The sequence below is a fragment of the Sinohyriopsis cumingii genome, chromosome 12, assembly GCF_028554795.1.
Source record: "Sinohyriopsis cumingii isolate HCF-2022 chromosome 12, ASM2855479v2, whole genome shotgun sequence".
NCBI lineage: Eukaryota > Metazoa > Mollusca > Bivalvia > Unionida > Unionidae > Sinohyriopsis > Sinohyriopsis cumingii.
In genome coordinates this window covers 21,757,181-21,775,987 of record NC_142972.1, presented here as the reverse complement: position 1 = coordinate 21,775,987, position 18,807 = coordinate 21,757,181, and the positions used below count along the sequence as shown (strand labels likewise).

Here is an 18,807-nt window from a genome sequence, read left to right as displayed (position 1 = left end):
ATTCTAGAACACATTTATCCAAAAATCAAAGAGGCTAATGATGCATCTTCTCTCTAATAATTACACTTGAACTTTAAGATCTTTCTTTTACTGCAGAAAAGTTGAAAACCAACAAAATCTGCATTGACCCCCTACCTTTGTAATCCAAATAATGCATTTGTCTCTGCAAGTTTACTGATTTTTTTGTTTAAGAACATCTTGGGTGATAATGCGTTCTCCAGACATATTGTGGCAAACGAGGGCAGATTTTTTAAATTTCTTAAACCCTGTCATGAAAGGATTATTCACTTTTGCAGTCTTTGCAATCACATGATTTGAAGTTACACTGGTAATCCTAATTTATGTGCCGTATTCCAGTAAAGGGAATTTTTTTCTTCTCCATTTTGCATTAAAGTTAGATCCACAGTTGATCTTTTGTGTTCTGCTTCATTAATTTTCTTTACTAATGGTTCTTAGTGCACACCATTTTAATCTGGAGATCACTTTCTAGTGCAACAAGCATTGAGGTTAAACATCTTGCTGAGCTCGAACTTGTGTGTGTGTTGTTTTCATTCTCTTATTTGAATTATGCCCTCTGTTTCCTAGTGTGCACATTTGCATTTAACATTAGTTTTAAGCATTAATTTATTTTCTAGTATAACATTTTCTGAGTTCTATCTATATTATAAACACATTTGGTGCATGTTTAAAAACTACTATATTCATATGCAGTGTATTTTGGCAGTGTGACTTCAAAACAGAACAACAGAAGCTATATATTGTAATGAATTTTAACTGTGTAACTAGATTACAGTATTGTAATTGCAAGTTATTACAAATGCTTAATCAGCTACCCTTAATCAAGAATCTTCACTATAAAATGGCAGTTGAAAAGATTTCTAAACTGCACCTTTCCCTCGATAATTCGCGCACAATTTGGTCCACAAACATAGACTGCACTATAAATGAGGGCGCAAGTTACCCATAGACATCCAAAAATTGAAAATATCTGTTCAGATATCAGAAAACCAGTGGTAAGTGTTGTGGGTTAGGGAACTTGGCTGTTTAAGGACTGAATCCTTATTTCACAACCACATCGATAATAATTGTTAATAACTCATTTTTTTTCTAATGAAGTTGTTTGCTATTCTGTATAAATAACATTTATTTTCAAAATATCCAACATGTGAAAGATCGTTCCAACTGGTTTCAACAACCATCATGTGTACGCGAAAACATCTGTGTATTACATCACTGATTTTTGTTTTGTTCATGAATATGGTAAAAATATCCTGCCAAATCAGGAGTAAAAAGGTGCAGGGAACTAAACTATTGATATACCACCAAACAAGATTCTTTTTTTTCTTCACAGACAAATGAAATTTATTTAGTGAGACAATCACCTACGTTGAAACTCAATTTTTGTGTTGTTCAAAGAGTACAGTATTGATGTTGTGATTTCATTGAAAGTAATAAAGAAACTTCTTGTCATCCTTGAGGATATCTCTAGGTGCCAGTTCATGAATTCTCTGAAACTTAATAGCCTGCAATGGTCCATCTGCATACTGATGGTGTAGATCCAGTTCAGTGGCTTTCTGGGAAGCTGAGTTGTTTGTTGTCTTTTTATGGCCCAGAAAGAAAAAAAGCCTTGACATCAGGTCCATATGAAATCTAATGTTGATACACGTATGCAGCTAGATTCATACCACTCGAAGAGAGGGAATAATGTGGTTAACTTTGTACATATTGATACATTCTATATTCAATTTTTGTATTTAGCTTTGGACCATATAAGTTTTTTGCACCCATTATATAGCATGGAATTGTGAAATGTGATGAGGGAGAGAATCCTGATAAGTGCTACAGCATCATTACAAAAGTAGGTCACTGTTCACTGAATGCTTCACTGACTTTTTCATGCTCAAATCATTATTCTGTATGATTATATGCATCTCTATTGGTACCATCCCATATAATAAAAGAGGTCACTGTGACCTTTAGTTTGCACTGTACTGTGATGCAAAAATCAGCTTGCCACTGTCCTGTATGAAGATCTGAGAGTGACTGCTTAGGGGTCACGTTCTGGTGACAGGTTATTAACATAATCAAAAATGTTATCACCCATGAATGTGTACTGAATGATTTAATTCACTTTCAGATTTTGAAAACTTGCATTTCCGTTGACTTAATTCAAAAGTCACCAGATCATGACCCTAATAAGGTTGTCATCAGATATTCATCTAGGACAGTGGAGATCTGATTTTAATCAGATTGATTGGTTTTGTGAACCCCTTTTTACATACTGTTTTACCCAGAATGATGAAACTTGGTTGGGTGGGGTGTATCTTGAGAACTAATACATCCTTGTCACAAATGTATATCATACTGGCCAATATTTCATGCTTCACTTTGTTAAATGTTGTGTTTTAAACTTATTTCTTGGGAACTTTTCATGCTAAAATCATCGAAGTAGATAATTTTATTCATCTCTGTTAGTACTACTCCCTTGTAACGAAAGATCTGTGTTCTGCATTTTACATTAAACTTGCCTAAGAAAAGTTTACATGTTTGATTTGTGATCCCATAGGTATTTTTGCATGCTATCTACATAAATATGCCATCTAGAATCAAGAAATTGGCTGAGGGGATGCATCAGGATGAGTATTAATCGGATTGTAGAATGAGGTCGTTTTGGCTCATGTTTTATGCATAACTGATTTTGCTCAAATGTTCATTTGAAAATATGAATCGGTTGATACTACACACATATATAACAAAAGAAGTTCACATTGTCTTGCACTTAATCTTGTAGTGACCAGGGTTTAGCTTTTGCATTCAGCTTTTTGCCACGTAATTATTTGGCATTTTATTTGCATATTCTTTCAAGAATGATAAAACTTGGTGAGGGGATGCATACATTTAAGTAGTATACCATTATTGCCAAAAAGAGTGATATTTGATCTGTATTAAATTTTTCCATGACTTTGTTGAAGTTTTTTTATGTAGTGTTTATTTTTATTGGGTGCTTTTCTTGTCACAATCATGATGCTTGATTATTTGATGCATCAGTTAGTACTATACCCATGCAGCTAATGAGGTCACTGTGAACTATATTTCATGCTTTTTTAACTTAGTTAAATAGTGTATTGACCACAGATTTTTCCAGGGATTCTCATTTCTAGGGATGGACAATATATTATAGCTTCTGAAGCAGATTTTTTTATTAACATCATTTAAAACAAAACTTATTCTTTGGTTTTCATCAACTTGTTATAGTACTGCTCTCAGCTTTGTTTTGTCTTTCATGCCATCACATCTACCAACATTTCACTGGTCAGGATCACTTTAATCTGAATTTGTTTGTTGCTATGGTAAACAATGTATACAATGACTGCAAGAGACTATTAAAAGTATCCTGCAAAAGACAAAAGTGTATTAAGAGAGACTGTTGAAAGTATACTGTGACTGCTGGAGACTATTAAATTATTGTTGAGGTGAGCAGTGTGCAACATTGATTATATTCTGATTATGTAAGAAATGTTAATTCAGCAGGTTACCCATCTCAAAGTGGCAAACACAGGTTATTGTACTAAGGACTAGCATTAGGTTATAGGCTTTTGTAACAGCATAGAATTTTAAATTTCACAGACTTTTATTAGTGTTTTTAACTTCAGCACAGTTTTTGGCAAAACAGAATTTATCTGTAGTATGTAGTATGAGAACTTACAATTAAGGCAGCTGTTACTGGCACACAGTTTTAGGGACATTTATCTTGAAACACTGCCACAGGTTCAATCCTGAAACAAAGTACAATAAATGCTCAAAATGGAAATGGATGGATTTTCACCACATGTCCAGTAAATAGAGTGATTATTGTCAAAACAGTCTTCACCTGTGTGGAAATATTCTGATGTACTGTCCCCAAGCACTGATCTCATTTTAGCTGACAGCAAGAAGAATAGGGTCTAGGAAACTAAGAAAGTACCAGCAATACTGCACAGATGAAGTAAAACCCAGAAAAGTCTGTTTTGTGTACTTTCTTCACTGAATATTCAGAGAAATATTAAAGTGCTCTGGGTACTTGCTTCATTGATGGACATATCTCCGGCAATAAGAACACACATTTGTCTTCTCTCTTTGCACGAAGTTTTTGAAACCTCAGTTGCATTGGTATCATCAGAAGGCCCCCCTCCCTCTCCGAGTTTTGTCACATTCCTAGCAAAAAGAGTTTCAGTACTTGGCAGATAGACTGTCCAGATTGAGAAAGATAGTCCTCACAGAATGGCAGATTCCCTGACAGACCTTAGGGGAGACCCTTGTTGGGCTTTTTTATGACAAGGCTGAGCAAACAAACTTCCCTTTTACATTTCTCCAGTCCTTGTAATATTGCCTCTGCAGGTAGATGCTTTAAGTCTGAAGTGGGATCATCAGTTTGCTCACACTTCCCACTTTTCATGATGATTCGACAAGTATTTCACCAAGTAAGGAACTGCTCAGCTCGTTTTAAGATCCACTCTCTGAACCCAGTTATCTTGGTTTGACAGTTTTCTTGACCTGCTAGATGACCAGCCCAATACATTACCCCAGAGTAGAGACTTTCTGTAACAGTGCAGGTTCTCTCCTGCACACTATTTCATAGATCTCCACCTTCACACTTAAGGACACATCCTGAAAAAGAAATGAAGGTTAATGCACATGGGTGGACCCAAAAGGCTGGATCCAAAATCTGTATCAAAAGTCACCATGAGGGAGGATGAATTCTAATGGTGAGGTGGAAAAGAGTGAGCTACATGGTAGCATCAAATAAGTATTGCATCATTACAATTGGTTTGACCCTCACAAAAAGATAATTAATGGCTGTAGTCCCTTAATATCCTAGAAGATTAACAATTTACATGTCTTTTCAGGATGTAAGAAAGTTAAATCCTCTCACCCTAGAGGTCATCAGCAGACAAGCCACAATAAACATTGGTAAGTCATCAACAGACAAGCTACAATAAACATTGGTAAGTCATCAGCAGACAGGTTACAACAGACATTGGTAAGTCAACAACAGATAATCTACAATGAGCATTGGTAAGTCATCAGCAGAAAGGCTACAACAAACCTTGGTAAGATCCAGCAGACAAGCTGCAATAAACATTGGTATGTCATTAGCAGGCAAGCTACAGTAAACATTGGTATGTCATTAGCAGACAGGCTACAGCAAACATTGGTAAGTCAACAGCAGATAAGCTACAATAAACATTGGTAAGTTAGCAGCAGAGGGGCTACAGCAACCCTGGGTACAACAACAGATAAGCTACAATAAGCATTGGTAAGTCATTAGCAGACAGGCTACAACAGGCATTGGTAAGTCATCAGCAGACAGGCTACAGCATGCATTGGTAAGTCATCAGCAAACAGGCTACAACATGCATTGGTAAGCCATCTGCAGACAACAGGCATTGGTAAGTAGGTTGTAAAAGAAACATGGCTAATGCTATAGAATTTGTAAATCATCGATTCCATGAAAAATATTTTAGCTTTTCAGTTTTACATTTACATTAAAACAAGGAACTGTCATGTAGAAGAAGTGCATGTCATTGAATATACTAGATTTTACTTTAGTTCTGTAGATGTAGATTAACTGATATAATTAATGAATCCTTTGATCAAGAGTATAATGTTATCTGCAATGCCTTTGTAAACGATGGGATTTTACTCATTATTGAAACATAATTTTGCAAACATTCTGAGAGTTTTCTGCTTTATATATTCCATAAAATTGTTGTTGCTTCAGTTATGTATTATTTATTACAGGTACAATTGGGCATGTAGCACATGGGAAATCTACGCTTGTCAAGGCCATTTCTGGTGTACAGGTGAGTCAGGCCTTTAGATTTTCACTACCAGTTACCCAAGGCAAGCTAATTTTGACTCTGATAAGAAAATATTATCCAAAGTAGAAAACCCATTGGGAAAGATTTAATCTGACATTATAAATATGCATAAAAACATATGCTTTGACTTTGATTACACCAAACTAATTTAATGAAAGTCCAAGATCATTCTTTGGCTAGCAAGTCATTGACCTGTATGATCACTGAAATGCAGGTAGCATTTTACCTGGACAAACATGTCACATGACATGATTTCTCCACAATTGGATTCAACAAGCCAGAATTTATCACTTTTTGAACAATATAGTTCTATCAAAAATCATAACTTACATCTATATATAAAAGCTATAAACAGATGGTATTCGAAAAAAAATTGTGAGACAAGTCCAAGCAATATGTGTTATTTGGATCAGTCTCTCACTTCCAGTGTGTATTCATATTTGGAAATCTTGCTTTTTCCAAAATTACATAGCCACTATAAAATATGTTAAAATATTCAAGAGGTGTTCAAGATCTATCATACTGATGCAGGGCCAATTCATTTGGAAAATGTGTGGATATTATAATCCAATTGAGATCTACTCCATTGGCAAAATTTAAGTGTTGTACACATTGGCAGGTTTAAAACCTTTAGAGTACTAATTGTCATCGCTCTTACCAACAATATCCATCCATTCTTGTTGCAAACACTCCCTTTCTGCTTCATGTATTGTTACAAGATCAGAATTCCCATATCTTTAATTATTTGGTCCCCAGACTATTCCAACAAGTATGCTATTTTGGATGTATTTCAGTGACTTCAAAGATTATTTGTTGATCAGAAACCCCCTCTTTCTAAAAGACCAAATGGTATGTAATAAATCATACTATGCCATTATTATTATTTACAAATGTTGACCCCCAATATTGACCGGTCAGAGAATATATTGGCAAAACAAGACATCTATATGAGACTGGTCTGCAGTGTTGAGAGGGAGTTTTTGCTTCTGGACCACTTTACCAGTATGCAGTGTTGAAAGTGGTAAATTGCCTTAAGGAAGTCAAACATTTTTTTTTTGCAAGATCATTAAATCACTTAAATTCTTGGATTCTGGAGATTCTTACATTGCTTTGTTGAAATCAAGCATTTTTTCTTTCTTTCCAGACTGTCAGATTCAAGAATGAGCTGGTTAGAAACATCACCATCAAATTAGGATATGCTAATGCTAAAGTAAGTTTTCTAGTTCTTTAGTTACATTGGATTGACAGTTTTTGCCCTCTTTTGTAAAAATCTGTTAATGCCAACATTTGTATTATAATTTTATATTTGTTTTTATGCACTTGAGATGGGGAGTATCTAGTATTTGGATTATCTATGTGGGTGTTTGTATATGTGAACAGATTTAGTTCAAGTTTTTTTCTAGTGTCTTGATCTCTGTTAACCCTTACTCAGTTCTCTTCCTATATGGAATATAATGTCATCACATACTTCCCCTACCTTGGTACCACTTTTGCCCCCTGTGGTTAGGAACATAATTTCATACTTTCCTTCTGCCTGTACCACTTCTGCCCCATCTGATAAAGAATCAAATTACATCACATACTCCCTTCTCCCAGTCTCATGTTCTGCTGCATGAAGTTGGGTATGTAATTTCCTCAAGGAAATCGTGTTATACATGCAACATTTAACTGAATTCAGTTTGTTTGCTTAGCTAAAAAAAAATGACAAGAAACAGACTATATTCTGACGAGACTTGTATGTACTGTGTCAGTATTTAGAAAAATAGTCCTGTGAGTACTGAGGTTGTGATCAATCAACAAATTTTCAGGTCCATGTCCAGATAGCGCCAGATAAATGGGTCCCCAAGTACCTGTACTTTGCAGCAGTAAATGAACAGTAATCATTATTTCTAGATTTGCAAAGGTTAAAACTATTACACCCTAGATAATGATGTATACAGCAATGAAACCCATGTACATTTTCATTTATATAAAATACATAGGTATTTTTTTGCACACATTTCTGCGATGTTCAGCAAGATTGCACCTGTTGGAGAGAAAAAATGTCATTGGTTATAACTTCAATGCCAGCAAATCCCATATAATTACAAAAGATATAACCAATAAGTTATAACAACAATATACACTTCCCTTACGTTCTATATCATACCTGCCTTTGTGCCAAGGAAGCATGGGGTAATGGATTTTTACTTATTGACATCACATCTCTGGGGCATACTGTGTTGGATTTTGTTTAATGCAGTTCTTGTTTTTCTTTTATTTTCCCATTCACACCTAGATAAACATTTATTGTCCCTTCCTTTTTATTTATGAAAATCACAATGTAATATTTGTGTTCCCATTATACCAGTAGAAAGAGCATAGCATATTACTTTTGTGTTTCTGTCAGTAGGTCAATATTTCAAGTGTACTGTCACATTTTTCCATCTGTTCCTTAACTTTTAAGCTGTTGGAGATAAATGGGTGAAGCTTGAGAGACATGAGTTATCAATAAAATGTTTGTCCTATCTTCTCAATCCGTTCATAAATAATTAAAATTTTTTTTTTCTTATTTACAACTCAAAAGCTGTTCAAGGTACAAGGATGAACCTTGGCATGTTTATGTTTCTCAGTTTGACAGCATGTTTTGCATCACAGAATCATATTTTGAAGGTGAAGATGGATACATTTTCCCCCTTTCTATGCCTGTCCTTTGAAGCCAGTTGAGACAGCCATGTAACTGGGTTACTTTTTTATGGATTCCTAGTAGCTCTTTTACTGAGTTCATCTTTCTACATGAAATCCAGTAGAGTTTGTAGTGACTATTTTTCCTTAAAAAAAATACACATGCATGAATGTGAACATTGTGCATATTGATGGATATTTACTTGAAGGGTCCAAAGCAATTTCAAATTTGTACAATAAAATCTCACAAGAAAGAAAGATTGCAACCAAATGCTAATTTAGGTTTGGGTTTGATCAGTGGGGCTGTCAAAAATCACGAAAAACCAACCTGGGTACCCGTTGCGAAATTTAACGGGTACCCATTAGCACATGAATGACATGTACAACCGTAGACCAACTAATTGTTATCCCCATTTCTTTAATATTTTGTATGGCAATAGAGGCTAACCGTGTAATGCACTACTCGGTCTGATGCGTCCGCACCGATGTAGCTGCGAATGATCTGACCGCATGCTATTAATTAATAAATTTATTTAGAATGACCTTTGTACACAGATGGTAGGTATAATCCAACTTTTAATGATCACTGTGATCAGCCGCGTTAAATCCTTTAGAACACTCACCTTTTTTTAAAGTATAAGTCCTTGTTAGAACAGACCACGTTTATTCATCGGCTTTTGACCGCTGATTTGAATTACCCATGCATGTGTGTAAAGCAGCTTTACCACGTGGTGTATTGTCTCTCCAATACTGAAGAATGTCACCATTAACATTAAGTGGCGTCTCCGACAGATATGTTGACAATTCGTCTACTGATGAAGCGTTGTCATCTGCAGCATTAAAGCCATAATTAAAGCCATAGCTGTCACACCTGTTTGAAGTGGTTGGTGAGTGTGGCGATTTTTTTTTACGGGTACCCGCGTTTACGTTTCAATACCCAGGTTTTTCAATACGGTCGGGTACCCGAGTACCCGTTGACAGCCCTATTGATCAGGATTATCATCCAGTAGAGAGAAAAGAAGTGATAAGTTTTGTTTGTAAATGCTTGTAATTTACATATTTATTATTGCTTTGTTCATTTTTATACCTTTAAATATACACTCCTTCAGCCATTTTATTATTGACCTCAGTGCATGTTGTTGCTGAGTATTTTTCATTACCTGTCATTAGGATAGTCATCAAATCACTTGATGTTATTATCTTGTAACTTTTGTGTTTTCACTGCAGATATATAAGTGTGATAATGAAAAGTGTCCACGTCCAGGCTGCTACAGATCATGTGGCAGCAGCAAGGAAGATCAGTTCCCATGTGACAGACCTAACTGCAGTGGCAGATTCACCTTGTTGAGGTCAGTTTTAAACTTGCTTAAATTAAGTGTTAGATTTCTGGCTCATGTATTATTCATAGCTGCCAACCCTCACGATTTTGGCATGAATTTCATGACCTTTTCAGCAATTCATGGATACCTGTCGCTTGCAAAAAAATCACGAATTCTCAATTATTTTAAATCTTTAACAAAATAACCGATTTCCCATTAAGTGCTAATCATGATATCGGCAGTTGCCGAAACAGTCCGGTACAGCTGTTCGTGCTATTATTAGAACTATAGCTGATTGATGACATTGGTCTGGTAGCAATCATTTTAGCATATTTTAATCTATATGTATAAGAGTAGTTTTACAAATACTTTTGAGAGAAACTAGGGTCTAACTGGAATTTTGCTCCGCACATGCATCAGCAACAATGGTTTGAATATCCGTTCGGCATCGCAGATTGAAAATGTCTTCACCACCAAGGAAAAAGAAATGTGTTGAACAAAAAGTGTAGTTTAGTTTGGAATATACCAAATTGGCTGTGCATTCAGCCATCAAACACCAATATACATCATGCTTTTTACACACAGCTTGCCACATTTTTTACCATTGGGCATGGTGGCAGAGACGATGTGAGGAAGCACATTTGTAGATAAAAGCACATGAAGGTTGGGAAAATAAAGAACTCGCATCAGATTTCAGCTCTGGGATATTTTAAGCCATCGATGGAAGACCTGCAAGCTACCAATGCTGAAGCATTGTTTGAGTTTTCTTGTTGAACACAATCTACCTTTATCATCTGGAGACCATGCTAAACATTTGTTCCAACAAATATTCCCGGACTCAAAGATCGCTCATTTTTATCCCTTTTTTCACTAATTGTGAGCATGGATGGTTGGCAGCTATGATTATTTCTAAGGTCCCAGCTATGATTATTTCTAAGGTCCCCCTGGAATGGACCAGCATCAGCAGTATTACATTAACAGCATTAGACTGAATGGGCCCACAATACGACCGATAGCATTAAACTGAATGGGCCCACAATATATTTGACCAATGGCATTAGACTGAATGGGCCCACAATATATTTGACCAATGGCATTAGACTGAATGGGCCCACAATATGACCAATATCATTATACAGAATGGGCCCACAATATGACCAATAGCATTATACAGAATGGGCCCATAATATGACCAATAGCATTAAACTGAATGGGCCCACAATATGACCAATAGCATTATACAGAATGGGCACACAATATGACAAATAGCATTAAACTGAATGGGCCCACAATATATTTGACCAGTAGCATTAAACTGAATGGACCCACAATATGGCAAATAGCATTAAAATGAATGGGCCCACAATATGACCAATAAAATTAAACAGAATGGGCCCACACTTAGACCAATAGCATTAAACTCAATGGGCCCACAACAAAACCAATAGCATTCGTTTGCTACAAGAACAGTGTACAGATATACTTGGTCCATTATGTTTTCTTAACAGCCCCTTAAATTTTCAGATGGCCTATTGTTAATTGGGCCATTGGCCCATCACAAAGGCACACTTGTTTTTTTAAAATTAGATCCAGCACTCATTTGAGGACAGAAAAGTTTGTTTACAAAATCCCTTCTTAATGTTGTATGAGCATTTGTATCAATGTGCCGTTATGTCCAGTAAACATAACATTCATACACGGTGTTCTGATGGTGTCATACAGCAAAATTGACCTGAGTGCCTATAATTAATAGAATTTTAAAAGCAAATTGAATGATAAAACATCAGCTGTTTTTAGCAAGTGACATAATATTCTTAACAATGTTTAATATATTTCATGTTTAATAATGTATTTATATTTAGATTGTTACATAACTGAGCCAATTTTACATAGCTTGATTACACTGCAAAATACTTGTGATATGACATTGGGATTGAGATGTTAACAATGAGAAATATCAGGAAAAACATTTGTGATATGACATTGGAGAATCAACATTGAAAAACATCAGGTGATATTTGGTAATTTATTGTATATAGTTTTATTTCAGACATGTCTCGTTCGTGGACTGTCCTGGTCATGACATTCTTATGGCCACCATGTTGAACGGAGCAGCTGTTATGGATGCTGCTCTCCTTTTGATAGGTATGATTTGACACTTTTTATAATAAAAGGGCCCCAACTCTGTCATCAAGAATGTCTCAAATTTGCCAAAAGTTGTTGTAAAATTCACAAGTGGCATGGAAATGGAATTCAGTAGTAGAACAAAATCCTGTGCTGAGTACATGCTCAAATTTATATTTTTTATGAAAGTAAGTCCAGGCAGAAAGTTCATCATTCAAATTGTAAGAACTGATTCAATGTTTATTATTGTAGTATGCAAGAAAAAATACAAACTACTTGATTCCTGATTAAGTGAACTATCAAAGACAAGTTCTTCAAAATTTAAGATGGGGACAGCATAATTAATATAGAACATATTCCTTTCCATTAAGAAAAGAACATCAGTATGTTTATTACAGTTTAATTCCTTAAATATCCTTAATTCCTTAAATATCCTTAAAACATTGCTCAAAAGTTTGTATAGCTTTATTTACCTCCCATAGACATGTTATTGGATAAATAAGTCAGAAATAAATGAAGGAAAGGTCCAAAACATGTTCTTTAATTTTTTGGTTTTAAAACTTAAAATTTGAGTTTAAAAATTGGTCCTTACAGATCAGGAGAAATTCTTCAGGAAGTACCCACTTAAGATTTATGATGAAACTTTTTCCTGCCCAGAGTATACTGTATAACATGAGAGCAGCTTGTGCATGAAACTCAGTTTTAATTATTGAAATTTTACTCATTTCATATATGTTCTGACAGCAACTTCAACAACAATAAGAAATACTACTACTGTAAAAAGAAAAATAATAGATGGTAATAGTGCCCTTGGAATTATATGCAGTCCAACCACTAACCCCATCTCGGTCATTAAAAAGGCAGCTAAAATAGGAAGACTTGCCATCTGATCCAATGAGTTACAGCAAAGAATAGGAAATCTTTCATTTATTGCTGAACCATGCTCTTTTTTCTTACGATCTTTCTCTTCCTTGATGGGAAAAATTCCACTATCTGAATCTGCAGTCACTGCAGCTGACGGTCTTAGCCAGGTAAACTTGGAGTTAGCTTGGCACTTGGTAGTTTTTCTCTGTTTTCCCTGCCCAGGCTTCATAGCTCCACTGGAGAGGACATTCCAGCGTCATCGTACGGCGTCGGCACAACACGAGAAGTAGCAGTTTACCGGTTCTAAGTCAAAGCTCGATTGGCGTAGAGCTTGGCGCCAGGGGTTACTTCTGACGGTGGGAGAGATCATCAGGTCTCACTGGACAGCTACCGCCCGCCTCAAGCTGGGCAGCCCCCAGTCAGTAAGGTGCTGCCCGCCATGGCCTGCCTGCTTCACTGGGTGCGTGGAGCTTAGAGAACCATCTCGACAAGTGGGCCACAAAACTCTGCACCAGGAAAGACTAAAAGAAGAAATAAACAGACTCCAACTCTTCGTTTTGCAACCTGGAACATCAGGACCATGTGTCCTGGATTGACCACTGACCTACAGCAGATCGACGATGCACGGAAGACTGCCGTCATTGACAGAGAACTCTCCCGACTGAACATCGACATTGCCTGCCTCCAGGAGACCCGACTGGCTGACAGCGGCACCATCAGGGAAGCCAATTACACATTCTTTTGGCAGGGGAAGCCCTTGGATGAACCTAGGCAGCATGGTGTAGGCTTTGCCGTCAAGAACACGCTAATCGCCTTCATTGAACCTCCATCATCAGGTACTGAGAGAATCCTTGCCCTCCGGCTGTCAACATCCTTAGGCCCGGTCAACATCTTCAGTGTGTACGCCCCAACCCTCTACTCCACCTACGAGGAGAAAGACAAGTTTTATGAGGCTCTGGATCAGGCAATATCCAGTATCCCCAACAATGAAAGCCTTTACTTACTAGGAGACTTCAATGCTAGAGTGGGAGCTGACCATGAGGCCTGGTCCACCTGTCTCGGTTTTTACGGAAGGGGCAAGATCAACGAGAATGGTCAGCGACTGCTGGAGATGTGCTGCTCCCACAGCCTATGTGTGACAAACACTTTCTTCAAATGCAAGGAGATCCACCAGGTGTCGTGGAGACACCCACATTCACGCCACTGGCACCAGCTAGACCTCGTCATCACCAGGCGTGCAGAACTGGCCAGTGTCCTCCTTACCCGCAGCTACCACAGTGCCGATTGTGACACGGACCATTCCCTGGTGGCCAGCAAGGTGCGAATATTACCCAAGAAGCTGCACCACGCCAAGAAGAAGGGTCACCCACGTATCAACACCTACTGTGCAAGCAACCCAGAGAAAACACAGCAGTTCATCAGCAAACTGAAGGAAGCCCTCACCAAAGTGACACCTGATGACACCATTGATTCCAAGTGGTCCCATATCCGTGACTCTGTGTACAAATCAGCCATCACAGCTTACGGGAAGAGGGAGCGAAAGAATGTCGACTGGTATGAGGCAAACTGGGAGGAGATGGAGCCCGTGACTGAGGCAAAGAGGAAAGCCCTTCTGGCATACAAGGCTGCACCTAGCCCCAGAACACTACAAGCCCTCAGGATTGCAAGGAATAACGCCCAGAAGACCGCCCACCGCTGTGCCAACACCTACTGGCTGAACCTTTGCAACAGTATACAGACAGCTGCTGACACCGGGGATACAAGAGGAATGTATGAGGGTATCAAAAAAGCGACAGGCCCCCCCAGCTACAAGACCACCCCCTTCAAGTCCAAGACGGGCGAAGTCATCACAGACCAGGGGAAACAACTGCAGCGATGGGTTGAGCACTATCTTGAGCTATATGCAACCCAAAACAATGTCACTGGAACTGCCCTGGACGCCATTCCAGACCTGCCTGTCATGGAGGAGCTAGACACACAGCCCACCCTGGAAGAGCTCGGAAAAGCCATCGATTGCCTTGCCTGTGGGAAGGCTCCTGGAAGCGACGGCATTCCGCCTGAAGTCCTCAAGAGCGGAAAACCAGCACTGCTCCAGCCCCTACACACACTCCTCTGCCTTTGCTGGGAACAGGGATACATCCCACAGGACATGCGTGATGCCAACATCGTCACTTTGTACAAAAACAAAGGAGACCGTAGCGACTGCAACAACTATCGGGGCATCTCCCTCCTCAGCATCGTCGGAAAGGCCTTTGCCCGTGTTGCCTTGGCACGCTTGCAGATCCTAGCCTCCCGCGTCTACCCAGAATCCCAGTGTGGATTTCGAGCCGGCAGGTCAACTGTAGACATGATCTTCTCACTACGTCAGCTGCAGGAGAAGTGTCGCGAGCAGCGGATGCCCCTCTACATTGCCTTCATAGACCTGACGAAGGCGTTTGACATGGTTAGTCGGAGTGGACTCTTCAGACTCCTGCAGAAGATCGGCTGCCCCCCACGTCTGCTTGCTGTCATTATGTCGTTCCACGAGAACATGCACAGCACAGTGTGCTTCAATGGCGCAACATCTGAAGCATTCCCAGTCGTTAGCGGAGTCAAACAAGGCTGTGTCCTTGCACCGACGCTCTTTGCCATCTTCTTCTCCATGCTTCTCCAGTACGCATTCAAGGACTGCAGCGAGGGAGTGTACATCCATACCAGGGCTGATGGCAAGCTGTTCAACATCGCCCGTCTCCGTGCTAAGACTAAAGTCACAGAGGTACTCATCCGTGAATTGCTCTTTGCCGACGATGCAGCCTTGACATCACACACGGAAGATGGACTCCAGCAGCTGGTATGCTGCCTCTCCCATGCATGTAAGGAATTTGGACTGACCATCAGTTTGAAGAAAACAAATGTCATGGCACAGGACACAGACTCCCCTCCCTCTGTCTCCATCGATGGGTACAATTTGGAAGTTGTCGAGAACTTCACATACCTCGGGTCTAACATCTCCAGCTCACTCTCCATTGATTCTGAGGTGGGCGGCAGGATTGCCAAGGCAGCAGCAGTGATGGCCAGACTTAACCAGAGGGTCTGGAACAACCCCAACCTCACAGAGAAGACCAAACTGCGTGTCTACCAAGCGTGCGTGCTCAGCTCACTTCTCTACAGCAGCGAAACATGGACCACCTATGCAAGACACGAGAGGAAACTCAACAGCTTCCACCTGAGATGTCTGCGGCGCATTCTGCACATCCAGTGGCAGGACAAAGTACCCAACACAGAGGTTCTAGAACGCGCCAACATGAACAGCATGTTCTCCATACTCAGCGAGAGGCGCCTTCGCTGGCTCGGCCATGTCAAGAGAATGGACCCAGGTCGCATTCCCAAGGACCTGTTATATGGGGAGTTAGCAGAAGGTGCACGACCAACTGGACGACCACATCTGCGCTACAAAGATGTTTGCAAGAAGGATATGAAGACAGCAAACATCAATGTCAACGACTGGGAGAGCTGTGCAAACAACCGTTCCAGCTGGCGTCTAGCTGTCAGGCAGGGAGTTCAAAACGCAGAGGAAAAGAGAAGAATAAAGCAAGCTGAAAAGAGAGCTAAAAAGAAGGATAAGCAAAAGCGTACTTTGGAGCTATGCCATCGTCTCTCGTAGACGGACGGATGCCAAGATTTTGGTGTGTCCATTTTACTGACTTGAAAAGAAATACATGTCTGACACACATTTAGACCTGGTAGTTAAAATATACTCCATCGTCATACTCTGCCCATGCAGAGATTGAACCAGCATCAACGGTGATGTACCTACAGTTGGGCCAAACCAGGTAAAAGGATAATGGCTAAGTGAGTAGGTAATAATCCAGGACTATCTTGAATACCTACTCAAGAAGCAGTTAGATAATGTGTTCTTTGAATGATAGGACTTGAATTAGCTAACTTGGTAATTAAAAAAAAATAATTAAAGAATAGCATTAAACAAAACTGCTGACAATTTGGTTCATAAACTTATTTAAGTGAGTATGTATGATGGATGATTGAGCAGACATCAATAATCTAGGTAGGTAAATTTGTTGACATAAATTCAGGTAAGCAGCTTTTTTAGACCATCACATTTTTGCTGGACTTGTGAGCACCAATCTCAATGATAATTTCATTTGTTTAACTCCAGGCTTAGTCCTGCCAGGGGTTTCAAACTCAGACAGTGAAAGCTTTTTGTTCTGTATCCTTTTATCCATTGTAAATATCCACTAATTAAGTTTTTGACCTCTATTTTTTGAAAAAAAAGAAAGAATATTTGTTCAGGAACAATGGGATCATTTTTATAGGAAACGAATAGTACTCACTGGTCATGGACTGTATGAAGATTGACTATACCACAAAGCATTGTAAATGTGTTGATGGCTTTCTAATTGATTTCTTTAACTAATTGTCCCATAATTTGAACAACCTTTGGTAGTGAGATTAACTTTGATGATTAGCAATGACTAAAATTATTTGATTTATACATTTGGATGAAAATCTTGTCTTTCATCTGAGCAAAATTGTACACAGAATGCATTTAAGATAAATGGAGAGACTTGATGGTATTGTTGTTCATAGTTTGATAATAATAAGATTAACACTAATCAGCTTTAGCTGAGATTCTTTCAAAACTAAAATAAGCTTATTTTGGCACAGAGTTTTGCAATTCGTCATAAAATCTGAAGAGCAGTGCTAGTCATAGTATATCTATATTCATCCATAATCTTTTCCCCAAAATGATAATTAACTTTTTGCACATTAGTTATTGTACTCTGAAGAAGAAAAAAATTCATGAACGAACAAATACACAGATTTTAAGAAGACATGCCACAATCATGTTATATTCCAATTCATATGCGATATATTCCCCAAAATGATAAACTTTTTATACATTATTGCTTGTACTTTGAAAAATATTTATTTTTGGTGTATGAAATAATATATACAATTTCTGGAGCCACACCACAATCGTGTTATATCAGAATTTGTGTTCTAAGGGAGAGTGCTATATTGGGGTCACACTGTACATGTAGCAGATGTAATAGATTTTAGATTATGACCTCTGGGAGGAGGCAGGTATGTAATCAAAAAGCATTAGGGTTTGTCATATGGAGCCATAGAAGTACTCAACCATGAATTAACCTCCATGCATGCAATGTCTCTTTCCACTTTGTGTGTTAATTCTATCAGGATCTTGCAAAGCTTCATTCCACATGACAATATTTGGAGACCAATACACAATGCAAAGTGGAGAACTCTCAACACAGGAACTAGCTCTTTTGGTTTGGGCATACTTATAACAGTGATGTTTTACTTGACATCTTCCATGTAAACTTAATATGGAGGGTTTAACCATATGAAATCTGCCATATTGTCAAATTTTTTAAAGTACTTGATGTAGGTATCATGTTAAATGAAGTAATTTATTTTGCCTTCTTTATGCAAGTTTTAAAAAGACCAAAAAAAAAAGTTTCCAGAAAAAAACTGCAACTCATGCACATCTGATCTTAAGTTTTCACTGCTTGCCACTAGGCTTCAGAAACTTTAAAAGCAGAGTCTCATTGAAAAGTCACCAAAAATATCATTAATTAGATGTATTGTACCTTCTTTTATTCCAGCTGGTAATGAATCCTGTCCACAACCACAGACATCAGAACACCTGGCAGCTGTAGAAATCATGAAACTTAAACACATACTCATCCTCCAGAATAAAATAGACCTGGTAAAAGAGAGCCAAGCCAAAGAACAGTATGAACAGATTCTAGCTTTTGTTAAAGGTAAGGAGGCATTCATATTGGGTTTTAACAATGGTTCCCAGCCTCAGGTCACAATCCAGATCAGGGTCACAGTGGGGTCTGCAGAAGAAAACCTATCATAAGGCTGAGGGTTGGGAGGTCAGTTTAGTAGTCAGTTTAGGGTCATAGCAAAAAGAAGCTAGAAACTACTGGCTTAGAGTGGGAACTTTC

The 18,807-nt window shown here is 38.5% G+C and overlaps 1 protein-coding gene across 1 annotated transcript in view; it reads left to right on the top strand.

Annotated features, from left to right (window-relative positions):
- The window catches only part of LOC149786085 (eukaryotic translation initiation factor 2 subunit 3, Y-linked-like), a 47,649-nt gene that overhangs the window by 1,739 nt on the left and 27,103 nt on the right, over positions 1-18,807 (top strand). The window contains exons 2-7 of the mRNA XM_089976380.1: positions 4,887-4,950; positions 5,782-5,843; positions 7,006-7,071; positions 9,753-9,874; positions 11,895-11,989; positions 18,460-18,618. Of these exons, the coding sequence (XP_089832506.1) occupies positions 4,887-4,950; positions 5,782-5,843; positions 7,006-7,071; positions 9,753-9,874; positions 11,895-11,989; positions 18,460-18,618 (568 nt within the window). The remainder of the gene's footprint in view (positions 1-4,886; positions 4,951-5,781; positions 5,844-7,005; positions 7,072-9,752; positions 9,875-11,894; positions 11,990-18,459; positions 18,619-18,807) is intronic.